General features: G+C 50.8%; 1 protein-coding gene across 8 annotated transcripts in view; it reads right to left on the minus strand.

Moving 5' to 3' along the window:
* FRMD3 (FERM domain containing 3) overlaps positions 1-15428 on the minus strand; it is a 287141-nt gene that overhangs the window by 129382 nt on the left and 142331 nt on the right. For all 8 annotated transcript variants that reach the window (XM_089315277.1, XM_089315271.1, XM_008274897.5 and 5 more), the window contains one exon: positions 2032-2136. In XM_089315277.1, coding sequence (XP_089171403.1) covers positions 2032-2136 — 105 coding nt within the window. Of the gene's footprint in view, positions 1-2031; positions 2137-15428 lie in introns of those variants that run through there.

Raw genomic sequence — 15428 nt, forward strand, 5'->3', positions numbered from 1 at the left:
CACGGTGCGCTGGCCACAGTGCGCCGGCCACGGCGGCCATTGGAGGGTGAACCAACAGCAAAGGAAGACCTTTCTCTCTGTGTCTCTCTCTCACTGTCCACTCTGCCTGTCAAAAAAAAAAAAAAAGAAGAAGAAGAAGTAAAGAGAGACAGGGAGAGTCAGAGAGAGAGAGAGAGAGAGAGAGATCTTCTATCCGCTGGTTCACTCCCTAAATGGCTGAAACAGCTAGGGCCAGGCCAGGCCAAAGCCAGGAGTCTGAAGCTTTATCCAGGTCTCTGACTTGGGTGGTAGGGCCCAAGTATTTGAGCCATCTTCCCCTGCTTTTCCCAGGCCATTAGCAGGGAGCTGGACCAGAAGTAGAGCAGCCTGGACATGAACTGATGCCCACATGCGATGCTGGCATCATGGGCAGTGGCTTTACCCACTACGCCACAACACCGGCACCCGGATTCCACAAATTGTTGCACCAAAATCAACTCACCTGTTAATTCCATTTTTCTGAAAACTTTTAAAATCCCCTCATTGTTCTCAGAGTCCACAGGGACTCTGAGCCATCATCCTGAACTCACACACTCACTCCATGGCTAGCTGTGGAGGAACAACTTCTTAGAGCCTGTTTGCCTCTCCATCCAAGTGCAGGACCTCCGTGAGCCCGAAGAGGCTACATCTATGATGTCTTCACCTCACGGCCCCCAGACCACAGCTGGGTTGGCCACATCAAAGTTAGAATAGGAACGTCCTGGCCCTGGACCCGGGGATCTGATCTAGGAAGTCTGGAACAGGTCCATGCCAAGGACTTTTAACAAGCATCCAAGGTGATTTTGCTCTAGGGTCTGGAACCCACTGATTTCCACTAGTAAATGCCACACAAAGCCACTCCCTGCCACCAGGTCAGTCCTGCATCTTCACCACTGCCCTGGGAGAATGTGTGTCCCATTACAGGGCAACCGCAGTGCCAGCAGAGACCAAAGTCTCCTTCCTCTGAATCACTTCACTGTATCCTTCCCACAGGGCTCCAAGAGCTGAGTGGGATTCTCCATGTTGCAGAAGAAACCTGAGCGCTACTCCTTAAGCTTCTTCATCCTTTACAGAAACACACCCTGGGAGCCTCTCCTCCTGCAGCTGGGCCAGGTGGAGCCGAGGGCAGGGGAGAGGAGACAGGAAACCAGGAGCCAGTGGGGAGAAGGGGAGCCAGTTAAAGAGGCAGAGGAGTCCCCTCCCCATCCCCTGGCTCCTTCCAGGTGACTCCCTCCACAAAGCCCCCTAGGCCACAGCTGGGACCCACAGCAAGTCTGCAGGAACAGGAAACCCCAGGCTCTGGGCTGGAGGTTCCCAGGAGTCTTCTGGGTGTATACCGTGAGTGTGGCATACCCCATGCCTGAACACACACACGTAGGGTAGAACACCAGGTCAGAAGACGAGAATCCCCAGCTCACTCTTGCACGCCAACGGACAGCAGAAAGGACAGGTGTGTCCAGAGTGAAAATGCAGTGGCGGCTGTCGTTGCCCCAAGAGAAGCCTCCCAAGTGACTTAACCCTTACAAGCTTATTTTTTAAAAATTGAGGTGAAATTCACCTAACATAAAATTAACTGTGCAACCACTACCAGTATCAAGTCTCAAACGTTTTCATTGCCCCCACCAACCAAAAATCCTGTACCCACTAAGGACTTGCTCCCCTGCCACCCTCTCTGCCACCCAGGAAGGGATGAAGAGTTTCTCTATAAGGAGACTTTGTGTAGCCATCGTTGAGGAACTTTGCAAACCCTGGGCTCCAGGGGCACAGGAACATTCTCTCTCTTCACACCAAACCTTTCCAGAAAGGCCTAAAATGACCTCCCTTCTTCTGTTCCACCCGGTTCAGTGGGGATGGCACTAGCCTATTCCACTCACACACCCACCAGCCGCTCAGTTGCATGGGGCCAATAGTCTATACAAGCAAAGGCACCTCGAGGGCTCTGGCGGAACCCCTGCAGTGGCCCCCAGTCTGGATCACTCCCAACTACAGGTGCAGACAGAGGACAGCGCTTACCCTCTGCTTCTCTGGGTCCACATAGCGAATGCCGAAGTAGTCCTTCTCCAGCAAGCTGTAGTAGTTGCAGATGTGGTCGATAAGAAACTGCCCTTTGGTCTCCCTCTGCAAAGCAAGCACATTTAGCTTTCAGCCACAGCTCACCCTGTGCATTCCCATCTGCAGCAAGACTATTAGAAAAACAGATTTGCCCACCCCAATCCCGGCAGCAGGGGCTTCCAAGTTCTTTCGGCCACGGCCTTCAGTGAGAAACACATTTCATGTCATGAGCCATTACATTGCACACACACATAGCTGAAACCCAAAGGACACCATAAGGAGTCCAAGGGGCTCCTGACAACCCCTCACTGGTACAAGGTGCCCTGATTTGCTCTCTTCTTCTAATTCAAGTCTATGTCACTGAATTTCTCTACTCATGACTTAGAACACTGATTTTACCACAGTCTGCAAACCCTCCCCTAATCCACCAAGTGTCCCCACTGCTCGTCCTGATCACTTTCCATAGATTCACTCATTCAGTCCTCACAGTGATCCTTTTAGTATCCGCAAAAACTGAAGCGCTGAGCTACTCAGTAATTTCCCACAGCCACTCAGTTCATACAGGGCAGAGCAGGACATGACACAGGCCAACTGGCTGCAGAACCTGGGCTCCCACCAAGCCACTGTGTCCCTGGAGCATCCAGGAGCCCACTGCAACTCTCTAGGAGCCAGCGCCTGGTTGATGCGGCAGTGCCGTGAAGGTGCTATGGTTTGGATATTAGGTTGGCTGTTGAAGGTTCCCTCAAGTCCCATATGTTAAAGGCCTGTTAAAGGTCCCAAGGCTGGCAGTATTGGAAAGTGATGGAAACTATAGGAGGTGGGCCCTGATGAGGTGCTAAGGCCACTGGAGGTGTTTCCTTGGAAGGCAGTTCTCATAAGAGGGTTGTTGTGGGGCTGGCACTGTGGAATAGTGGGTAATGCCACTGCTCATAGTGACAACTTCCCACATGAGTGCCAGATGGAGTCCCAGCTGCTCCTCTTCTGATCCAGCTCTCTGCTGTGGCCTGGGAAAGCAGTGGAAGATGGCCCAAGTCCTTGGGCCCCTGCACCTACATGGGAGACCCAGAAGAAGCTCCTGGCTCCTGGCTTCAGATCAGTACAGCTCTAGCCGTTGCAGCCATTTGGAGAGTGAACCAGTGGGTGGAAGACCTCTCTCTCTCTCTCTCTCTCTCTCTCTGCCTCTCCTTCTCTCTCTGTATAACTCTGCCTTTCAAATAAATAAATAAATCTTTAAAATAAAATAAGAGGGTTGTTGCGAAAGCCTGACTTGGGACCAATGTCTCCACTTCCTGGCTCAGCACATGACCCTTCCTCCACAGGTGCTCCATGGCTGCCATCTGCAGCCCTCATCAGAGGCCAGACCCATGGGGCCACTTGGCTTTGGACTTGAACCTCCAAAGCTATGGAACTTCATAAACCTTCTCTCGTCATAAAGTTAGTTACCTCGGGTATTCATGGTAGCAGTGAAAAGCTGACTAACACAGAGGGGTATCAGAGTACCCTGGCTCCCACCAGGAACAGAGAAAAACCTGCTTCCTTGGGCTTCAAAGCCGCTACGTCAGTGCACAAACCAGCACAGAAAGGCCCTGTGGGAGATCTAGCACAGCCCAGGACTGCAGTCCAAAGACAGACACATGGGACCTTCAGCAACCTCTGTCATCCCCCTCCCTGGGCATTTCTACTCCAACAAAAACAAGAAGGTGGGCGCCAGCACTGTGCCGTAGCAGGGTAAGCCGTCGTCTGCAGTGTCAGCATCCCTTCTGGGCACCGGTTCAAGTCCGGCTGTTCCTCTTCTGATCCAGCTCTCTGCTTATGGCCTGAGAAAGCAGTAGAAGATGGCCCAAGTCCTTGGGCCCCTGCACCCACGTGGGAGACACCTGGAGGAAGGTCCTGACTCCTGGCTTCGGATCAGCTCAGCTCTGGCCATTGCAGTCATTTGGGGAGTGAACTATTGGATGGAAGACCTCTGTCTCTCTGTTTTTCCCTCTCTCTGTCTGTAACTCTACCCCTGAAATAAATAATAATTAAAATACCCAAGACAGTGGACTAGGTGATTTCTAAATCGGTCAGATTATGAGTGAAAGACGTTATCAGCCAAATCTGATGAAGATAAATACCATTTCAACAAAACCCTCTTAACAGCATGGATTTCTCCAAGCCCTCATCAGTAAATCTGATGAAAAGATTAGTTTCTGCTCCAATCACAGTTGTTGACAGATCCAAGGAATGTTTTAGGGCTGGAATGTGACCTACAAAAATACATGGAGAAATTAGAGACATTAAGTGAGACAGTCTTCCTACCTACTAGAAAGAATTTTGGAAGATCACATGGTCTCTGTTACATGATGACCTCTTCAGGAGAAACTGACAGCCAGTGGCTCAGGCAATGGAATGAGAAAGCCCCTCCCCGGCCCAGAATGCACTGCCCTGAACAAAGAACTGGGGTATTTAAGAGCATATTGTGACTGATATGAAGCTTCTATCTCCCTGAAATCACGTTAAAGTTTAAGTCTGAATGAACTTTGAGACTTTATGTCCTTTCTTTAAGAAACCATTTGACGTAGCCTGAAAGAGACAACACATCCAAACTCTAGTTGCTTTTCTGGGAAGATTTATTTATTTAGTTATTCAAAAGGCAGAGTAAGAGAGAGGGAGAGATAGATACAGAGAGAACTTCATCAGCTGGTTCACTCCTCAAATGGTTGCAACAGCCAGGGCTGGGCCAGGCTGAAGCCAGGAGCCAAGAACCCCATCTGTTTTCTCCATAGGGGTGGCAACAACTCAAGTACTTGCACCATCAACTGCTGAGACGCTCACACGAACAGACAGCTGGAACAGAAGCAGAGCATCCGAGACAACTGGCACTCTGCTAAAGGGTGCAGGCATTTCAGGCTGCAGCTGAACGTACTGGGCCACAACGCCTGCCCCCTGAAACTTGTTTCTACATTTCTGAAATTCAGGCAGGCATTGGGCCTGGTTTTTAAGACATTCTTTTCCCGTCTCAGGATCCCTGGGCTGGGTCCAGGCTCCAGTTGCCTCCTAGTGCACACCCTGGGATGCAGCAGGTATAGCTGAAGTAATTGGGTTCCTGCCACCCACATGAGAGACCAAGGCAAAGATCCCAACCCTTGGTTTCTGACTGGCCCAGCCCCAGCCGTTGTGGGTATTTGGAAGTGAACCTGCAGATGGGAGCTCTGTGTGTGTGATAGAGAGAGAAAGAGATACAGAGACAGATGGACTCACTCACCTCTGCCTCTCAAATAGTAAAATAATAATGATCTATAAAAATCAATCAATCAATAAAATTTCTGTGATTGTCTTTTAAGCCAAAGGACTCAAATGACAAGCTCTACCTGATGACAGCTAACTCCAGTGCCTGGACGTAGTTCCTTTCACACATCTGCTTTGTAATCCACTCATCTTTAAGAAGCTGAGCATTATCAATTCAGTGAACACAACACATAAGCCCATCATCTATGATTGGATTTTCAAGTGTTCTGTGCTAGGATTTACTACACAAGGCAACGTGCTGTGACGATATGGAATGGAGCAGGCCTTGATCAGGCATGGCAGATACTGCTGTCATCTTGCCCTAAAGATATCCTCAGAAGCATGACAAGATTTTTCACTGATTAAATGCAGAGACTAACATAAACCCTCCAGCATTATCTTCTCCAAGATCCCTGGAGAGAAGAAAACGCCACTACAGACAACACGGTGACCGGGTAGGAGGCATGGCTGAATAGGACCCAATGCCTTCCACAAAAGCAGATCAGCCCAGTTTCTAGGGTTCCAGGCCACAGGGCAGAGGGGAGCAGGTTCCAGTTTTTGCTACTCAAAGCATGGCCTGCAGATCAGCAATATGACAGAGTGGGGGCCTGGGAGTACGTGTCTTGGAGACAGCATCTCAGGCACAACCCCAGGCCTACTGACCTTGGAAAGGCCATTCAAGGTCACTCAAGTTTGAGAAGCATTGGTCTAGGGGATTGCTGCCACCTACCAAAGCAAAGTGCAAAATTCTTCTGGTCCCTAGAGATCATCAGGAAGAAAAAGCCCACTCTCCATTAGGAATGGGCTGTCCCTCGACTCAAAGGCCTTTCCAACCTGGGTCCGCAAGTCTGCCCCTGCCCGGATCTGCAGACGAGACAGTCTGGCCAGCCTTGGAGCTGGGTGCTTCATGCAGAGGGCACCTGTGCACACAACCACCTTCTGCTCAGTCCCACTCCTGCCGGGAACCTGAATGACGTTCCCAAGCCGCTCACATGCCTACTGTTACCGCTGCTGGGCACTAATCTTGGTTCTTACACTAAACAAACGCTCTTGCAGGCATCCGGTGCATGAGGGCTCCGGGCTGAACAGGGGCTCCCAGCTGAAACTCCCCCCTCACCCCGCACACACACACACACACACACACGCTTCCTCCTGAGGCCCCGAGGCAGAGACACCTGCCCGGCTGCCCAGCACGCTGGATGAACTGTGAAGCTTGCCTTTCCCTCCTGGAGAACCTGAGGCTTGGGAACAAGCAGCAGCCCGTCGTGCCCGCCCTCTGCGGCCCTCAGTGCGAGAGTGAGGGTTAGGCCTACAAGGGGAGGGGTCTCTCCTTGCCTTACAACTGCTGTCTGTTCACCGACTAGCTTTCCTAAATTATTCTGATCATCTGGAGACTGAAAACATCTCACTCCTTTAAATCTCTTACCTCCTGGTTTGCAAACTAACTGCACCTTCTCTGACGGGTGAGTATGAAAGACAGTGTTGGTAAACCAGCTAGTTTGACATGTGGTGACTGCCCAATAAGTGGAAACTGCTCTGTGCTGTTGGCAGCCCGCTGGTGTTTCTCTTCTGATGCCCACGGCCCCTTCTCTGCGAAGGCTGTTGAGCAGACCGGAGTGAATAGAAAGTTCCACCCAATGTGGGTCACTGCAAAATTTCTCTTCTCTCGCAGAGTGGGTTGGATACCCTCTCCCGCCCCCAGAACCTGGTTCTTATCATCACAAACTAACCTACTTCTAGAAATCCCCCATACCTCCCCACCCCAAAGTCTGTGCTGGAAAGCAGAACGGGCTCCCGCGTCCCAGCACTCACTAGGCAGGTGGCCACAAGCGAGAAGCAATCTCTCTGAGCCTTGGTTTCTTCACTGTGAAAGGGAAATTAGGATGACAACTTCCAGATCTACCCTGCAGGGGGTATTTTAATCCTCACTCCCATAGTTGCTCACCTATTACGCACCCGGCACTCAGACTGGGATTAGAGATGAACAGTGAGTGAAACCCAGCAATTCAGAATCTCAGATCTTAACGCCCCATGTTTTGTTTTGTTTTGTTTTGTTTTGTTTGACAGGCAGAGTGGACAGTGAGAGAGAGAGAGACAGAGATGAAGGTCTTCCTTTGCCGTTGGTTCACCCTCCAATGGCCGCCATGGCTGGCGCGCTGCGGCCGGTGCACCGCGTTGATCCGATGGCAGGAGCCAGGTACTTATCCTGGTCTCCCATGGGGTGCAGGGCCCAAGTACTTGGGCCATCCTCCACTGCACTCCCTGGCCACAGCAGAGAGCTGGCCTGGAAGAGGGGCAACCAGGACAGAATCCGGCGCCCCGGCCGGGACTAGAACCCTGTGTGCCGGCGGAGGATTAGCCTAGTGAGCCACAGCACTGGCAACGCCCCATGTTTTGTAAAACGTGAAAGCACTTTGTAAACTGCAAGGCGCTGTGCCCATGTACGATGCCCTTATTAAAAATACTGAGAACAACCACAACCTTCAAGTCCTTGTCTCTGATTTCATAGATCTTTGAGACACAGGAGGTGGAACAGGGTGGTGCTCACCTCCCAGAACTGGCCTCTGGCAGAGAAAGGTTAATAAAGAGCCAAGACCTCAATTCTTTGCTTGACTCCTCTTGCAGCCAGATGTTGACGATGCACTTCTTTCTACCGCCTGGTTCAGGAGCAAAGTGAAAACAACAATAAACTGTGCTTAAAGAAAAAGGGCCAGGAAGTCAACTCCCTTCAGTGGAAAAGATTCTCCATCTCCTAACCCTGTATACCACACACTTTGCTACCTTTTAGATGTCCAGTAGGTGAAGAAAACAGTACCGATTTAAGAATATGCACTATACTGCTGTACATCAGAGTGTATAAAGTTTGACTATCTACCTTCAGGCACGAAGGCATGAACATAATAATAGCTACTGTTTCTTTAACACTGTACCCCCAAGAACTGTGCCAATGCTTTGAGTTTACTCTCTTGAAAGGTAGTTAACATTCTCACCATGTTACAGACCAGGAAAGTGGACGTGGAAAGGTTATGCTTCCTTATAGGGAGGTCAAGTCCAGGTCTAACACCTCTGCCAAAGTTGCTCTAGGGACTCAGTTTGCCTCTACGCCCTCACAAGGAAATACAGACAGGCAACGATACGAGGATCTAAGAGCAACGTCAAGTTCTGCAGTTACCCTGGCAGGAAGGAGCACAGAGTTACCTGTCACAATACCAGACCTTGGAAGAGGCAGCTTTATAAATTACAAGGTACATTATAACAGGCATCATTGGTTAACTTCCCAGCATCCATATACCTCTTCACGTTTCCTAAAGAAACCAAGATTGGGGCGGCGCTGTGGCTGGCTCTGCGCTGAGTGAGTCCTGGCTGTTCCACTTCTGACCCAGCTCCCTGGCCTGGGAAAGCAGGGAAAGATGGCCCAAGTCCTTGGGCCTCTGTACTTGCCTGGGAGACCTGGAGGAAGCTCCTGGCTCCTGGCTTTGGGTCAGCCCAGCTCCAGGCATTGCAGCCATCTGGGGAGTAAACCAGCAGATGGAAGACCTCTCTCTTTCTCCCTCTCTCTCTCTCTCTCTAACTCTGAAAGAAACCAAGATTTTGTTCAAGTACATGCATGTAAACATGTATATACACACACACACAAACAGGTGCACATAGGAGCCTCCTAGAACTACAAACCACTTATCTCCAAGGCTCAAGCTTGCTTTGCGGAAGGGCAATCCCACCCCTCTTGTCTGATTGGCTCAAGAAAGGATACAAGACCCAACGTAGACCAATGAGACATAAGGAGCAATGTCCAGGGTTTTCTGAGCTGATTCTTGCCCACTCTTCTGAAAGAGCTTCAAGAAGAGAGCTTCTGTTCCCTCTGTCTATTAGACAAAGGCATGCAGCCTAGAACTTCTAACAACTGCTGAAATCAGCCCAAGGACAAAGCCAAAACAGTCAAGGGAAATGGGGCCTGTGTCCCCAGACTGTCAGTCTGTTAACGTGAATTTCCAGGCATGCTCACAAAGTGCCTGGTAATCCCAGCCAGCACACACTGGCTTTTCCTGTTTCTTGCACTCAAAATTTTCCCTCAGGTAAACAAGTGGCCCAGCAGAACAGCCCAGAGAAGACATCGGAGCAGGTCGCTGGCCACGCCAGCTAAGTCTGTCCACCACCGCATTCCATTCTGCCTGCACAGTACATTGGTAATTTTAGACTGAGCGACTGCATAAAATGCAGATACTGGCTGCTGTGGAAAAGGCAAAGGGCCCAGGAGCTGGAGGGTACAGTCTGCTGGAGTTCCTTCCCTGGGAAACGGACCCCGCGGTCCACCACACCCTGGCCCTCCCTGAGTCGCCCACTTCTTCCTTTGCCCTCATCTCCCTGGTCGCTAGAGGTCTGTGGGTTCACAGCCCCGCAGGCAGAGGCAACCCGGAGGCCCGAGAGGGTCCCTTGAGAGAGTGCTCCTGGGAAGTGCTTGGAGCAGCCGAGGGCCAGGAGAAGGCCTGAGTGGGCACAGCTCGGCACTGCCCTCTGAGGCTGTCAGGACCCAGGGGAGGAAGAGAGGCCCAAGGCAGGCCAGAGACACGGGAGAGGCGGGGTGGGGAGTGGCCAGAGCAGTGGGAAGCACACGTTCAGGCCGCGGGCACTGGTCCATCCTGGGGTTGGCGCTGTGCCTCCCGGGAGTCCTCTGTGACAAACCCAAGTAGGAGCTGGGAGACCCCATTTCTTGGCAATAAAGGCTGGGAGGCTCTTGTTCAAGGGGCTCTACTGCTGGGCACGCTGCGTCTGTAGGAGCTGCTCTGGGGAGAAGGGGCCGTCTCCAACAACACACATTTGGGGAAGAACAGACTCTGCTGGCTGTCCTACCTGCAAGGAAAGAATCACCCCTGTGTGGATGCCTGGAAACCCCAAGGAGAGCTCCCAGCCGAGTTCTTTTTTTTTTTTTTTTTTTTTTAAGATTTATTTATTTATTTGAAAGGTAGAATTACAGAGAGGCAGAGAGGCAGAGAGAGAGAGAGAGAGATAAGTACTCCATCCGTTGGTTCACTCCCCACATGGCTGAAATGGCCAGAGCTGTGCCGATCTGACGCCAGGAGCTTCTTCCGGGTCTCCCACGCGGGTGCAGGTGCCCAAGGACTTGGGCCATCTCCCACTGCTTTCCCAGGCCATAGCAGAGAGCTGGATCGGAAGAGGAGCAGCCGGGACTCCAACCGGCGCCCATGTGGGATGCCAGCACTGTAGGCGGTGGCTAGGCCACAGCGCCGGCCCCTCCCAGCCAATTTCAAGGCCCCAGCGAGAGCTCAGAGCTCCGCCTGCTGCTAGGACGTGTTTGCTCAGGACTGACAGCTGCATTGCCTTAGAGAAAGAAAGGCCCCACCCACTCACCTTCACAGGCAGTTGAACAACGAATAGCAGTGAGAAACCAATTAACTGAACAGTTCCGCTTCTATCATGCAGGACAAGCACTTGGTAATTTAAGAAAGGCTGTGGCTTGGCTGCACAACATAGAAGCGTTCTGTTTATCTTCTGCTAACTGTTCCAAGCCTATGTGTGTAACTTAACACATTCTGTTTTGGGGAGGGGCCGCAGCTTTAGCTGAAACACAGCCGTCTCTGCAGGAAGCATTCACTTTTAAAACTGGATCTTAAGCAGCAAGTAAACAAACCATCCATTTGTGGTTTCCGCCCACTGCAGACAGTAACCGATACTGGAGATCTCGCCTTGACATATATTCAGAAAACTGCATCACTCCAACACAGGGAGGAAAGAGCTCACGTGAAAGCTGTTTACACAGACATTTTCAGAAAAGCAACGAAGGAGTGTGCAGGGCTGAATTTATAGTTTTCACCTAGAAATGCAAAGTTGCTTTGATCTGTGTTGTTGAAATATTTTCAGATGTACAGAAGCCTGGGGAAGCTGAAAATAGCTGATTATGCATACACATCTGTTTTATAATAACAATCAATGGATTGTGGCTACGATAACTTAAAAGATAGGTCAGGTTTATTAATGGTGTTTTTGTGCACAATAAATATTCTTCATTTGTGGAGGGGGAGGTGGTTATAAGTGTAGTAGCAACTAAAAACCAACAAAAATAACTACGAAAGCCAGGGAGGGGGTGCAAATCAACAGTTGCTGAGAGTGAGGAAGTCAAGGCAGACACAGCGGCCTCCTCCTGTAGCTGGGCGGTGTGGCAGAGCCCAATCCCAAAACCCGCTGGAGTCCACGGCAGCTCCCGCACACTCCAGGAAGACAGAAACACCTTGTCATCGTCACTGCAAGGGGCTGGGGAGAGCAAGGGCCCAAGGGAGACACAGGAAGAAAGACTGCATACATGAGCATAGGGATGCTACCCAAGTCCTAGATGGACGGGTTACCCCGCGACCTACCTAAGTCCTAGATGGACGGGTTACCCCGCGACCTAGGTCCTGGGTGCATGGGTTACCCCTCGACCTAGGTCCTTAGTGGATGGGTTACCCTGCAACCGTGGTCCTGGGTGGATGGGTTACCCTGCGACCTAGGTCCTGGATGCATGGGTTTCCCTGCAACCTAGGACCTGGATGGACAAGTTACCCCGTGACCTAGGGTCCTGGGTACACAGGTTACCCTGTGACCTAGGGTCCTGGGTGAAGGGGTTACCCCGCGACCTAGGTCCTGCAGGCACGGGTTACCCCACAACCTAAGTCCCGGAGACACAGGTTACCCTGTGACCTAGGTCCTGAATGTTATCTTCTGAAGGCGTCCGACAAGCAAGCACCATGGCTGGGAGGTGGTGACGTCGGCCTTTGCTTTGCTTTCACCTGGATGTGTGCCAGCTCCACTGGCTCTCCTGCGTCTCCAAGCTTTCATTCTAAATCATGTCGTGCACATGCCCTATGCCCAGTCACTGGGTCATGTCTGTTCTGACCGGCACACAAATCCACTGATGCCCGGTGCTCAGGTAGGATCTGCCAGCTCCACAGAAATGTCTGCCAAGTTCAAGCTCTAAAGGTCCTGCTTTTCCCATCTTTTTCTTCTCCATGCCTCAGGGGCCAACAGCAGGTCTGACCCTTGAAATCACTCACCTCTGAATGATTTAAAGGTTTTACATGCTAACCCTTTATACAAGTTCAAAAAAATGCATTTTTTAATCTCATGTTGAAGAAAAAAAGGCTACGGCTCAAATAGGCAAATTAATTTTCCCAAGATCAATATAGCTAGAAAGTGGCAGGGTTGACACTGCTTGATGGGGCTTTCAAAGCCAAATTTTTAAATGGTTAAAAGAAATTTTTAAAATGCATCTCAAAAAAGCAAAATCTAGAGCTAGCACCATACTTAGTGGTGACAAACTAAATGCTTTCCTCCTGTGTACCTGTCAGGATTGGGCAGAGAAGAACCTGACAGGGCAGCTCCTGGCTCTTCTAAGAGCGTGAGGCATCATACTCAGGTCAAGAGTTGTTGAATGATCCATAGAGAAACTCCGAAACATCTCATGACTCTTAAGGTTAGCTACCCTTTGCACAGGCAACAGCAAACAGTCCCCTTAAGGTACGCCAATCAGAAAGGAAAACTAAGTGAGGGCAGAGAGATGGATTTAAGAGGAGGGGGTGGTGTACAAGTAGCTCTCGTGCAGCCTTGGGAGTTCTCTTGGCCCTGTGTCTGCAGGATTCAGACACGACTAAGAGGAACAGGTCAGTCACAGAAATACTTGCCAAGAAATCCGATTCTTGGGGCTGGGGTTGTGGTGCAGCAGGTTAAGCTACTGCCTGCGACCCCAGCATTGCACATGAGCAACGGTTCAGGGTGTGCTGCCCCACTTCCAATCCAGCTCCCTGCTAATGTGCCTGGGAAAGCAGCAGAGGACCGTCCAGACGCTGGGGCCCTGCCACCCATGTGGGAGACCTGGATGGTGTTCCAGGATCCTGGTTTCAGCCTGGCCCAATGCCGGCCATTGCAGCCATTTATTTGGGGAGTGAACCAGAGAATGGAAGATTGTGTGTGTGTCTCCATTTCTCCCTCTCTCTGTAACTCTGCCTTTTTCCAATCAATAAATAAATCTTTCTCTAACGAAGAAATCCAACGCCTCATTATGAGCTCAAGGCACATGACATTCAGCCTAAGGTCTGAGCCAGAATAACAACTCACAGAGCCCTTTGCCAAGCCAAACCTTGCAGTCTTCTGGTACTGCACAGCTTATCTCTTGCCAAAACCTCCAAAATCCCTCCCCTGGGCCAAAACCACGAGACACTAGGCTTCATCTTTTCTCTCCCCTAACATCCTGAGATCATCCATCATCCGCTGGAGAGGGGAGGATGGGGAAACTGGCTGGGTCAAAGCAGAGGGCGGCGTGGACACCCACCTGTGCTTCAAGTACCAGGGTAACCTGGCCACAATGCGATCGATGGCTTAGCAGAGGTGCCAAGAGAGCATGCCGAGAAGGTGGCAAAGGCTGGGAGGGCAGTGATCTCAGAGCGTCGTGACTGCCCTCAGCATCCACAGGACCGGACGTGGCCACACCGCTAGAGATGCACGGCTTCCACCCTTTCCAGCCACCTCCGTTCCTAGTTCTCCCCAGCTATTTTTTGTCCATCTTTCAAACTGATTGCATTTTTCAATTGCCCCACCCACCCCTCCCCTGGCCAAAAAAAAAAAAAAGCCACCGCGGCATGGCTCACAATTCCACTTTGTGAAGGCCTCCCTCCTTCTCACCTCATTACTGTCCCCATTCCAGTGGTCAGGCAGTGACCAGGCCTAGAGCACACAGCCCCTGCAAAACCTGCTCTGTGTCCCGGGGTGGGAGGGATTCCTGCACACACACGCACGCGCGCACACACACACACACATGCACGCACACACACGCACACGCACACACACACATGCATGCACGCACACACACACACACACGAGAAATGCTTGTTGCAAATATTTAAAGCCTTGAGAGTGGGCTGGGTTTCCCGACCAGCACACCTCCCCCTCCCCTCAAGCCACAGGTCAGAAGGGGGCCAGACATCCTGCTTCCGTTTACACTGCTTCTGACTACACAGCAACCCAAGCCCAGGGTGTTTCAATTCTGTGAAGCTAAAAATATATGGAAGGATTGATGTGAATGTGACTCTCCATTATCAGCCATTATCAGCTATAACAAACCGGGCTTTCTTCTTGAAACCTCCCCTGCCTTTTTTTAAAAAACTGTATGTGGCAGACTCTAGCTTCCTGAAGGAAGCCACTTTACTGGCTCCCGATTCCTGAAAAACATTCTCATTCATTAGTTAGCATCAACACGGAGCCGGATGGCACCACGTGGACACCAAAGAACACACAGAAATAAATGCTAAAAACAAGTGCAAAAGTGAGGGCTCCCCATCAGGGTTTCAGTCTTAAGGAAGCATGCAAAGATATTCAAGTCATATGTAGAATGATTTTAAAAAAAGAACAAATAGTTTTATAAAATCCTTAAGTACACACACAAGCTCTGTGGGAGCTGACAGGTAGGGTATTTTTCAGGTTCCTTTGTGTCTATTTGCATCTGCTAGCATTTCTACAAACAACAAGTGTGATGATCAGTGCAAAGATAATGTACTTCTTTTTAACTACTGAGCACCTGTTTGCTCCTGTAGTAATGTGTGGATTGCATTGCCACAGGCCAACAGACCAGAAGTACCCTTAAGACTCACAGAGGGGGCCGGCACCATGGCTCACTTGGTTAATCCTCCACCTGCGGCACAGGCATCCCATGTGGGTGCTGGGTTCTGCTCTTCCAGTCCAACTCTCTGCTGTGGCCCGGGAGTGCAGTGGAGGATGGCCCAGGTGCTTGGGCCCTGCACCCCATGGGAGACCAGGAGAAGCACCTGGCTCCTGGCTTCAGATCGGCGCAGCACGCTGGCGATAGCAGCCATTGGGGGGTGAACTAACAGAGGGAGGACCTTCTCTCTGTCTCTCTCTCTCTCTCTCTCTCTCTCACTAACTCTGCCTGTCAAAAAAAAAAAAAAAAAAAAGACTCACAGAGCACAACTCCAGTTATCATGAAATATCCAGAAATACCGCCTCCTTTTCATCCAGGATGGAAGGGAAGCAATAAGATAAGGGCTGAGAGGAAGTGACATCTCCCATCTTAATGTTCCTCTGTG

This window comes from Oryctolagus cuniculus, chromosome 1 (genome assembly GCF_051225735.1).
Source record: "Oryctolagus cuniculus isolate XC-2025 breed Fujian yellow rabbit chromosome 1, ASM5122573v1, whole genome shotgun sequence".
In the NCBI taxonomy this organism is placed as follows: Eukaryota; Metazoa; Chordata; class Mammalia; order Lagomorpha; family Leporidae; genus Oryctolagus; species Oryctolagus cuniculus.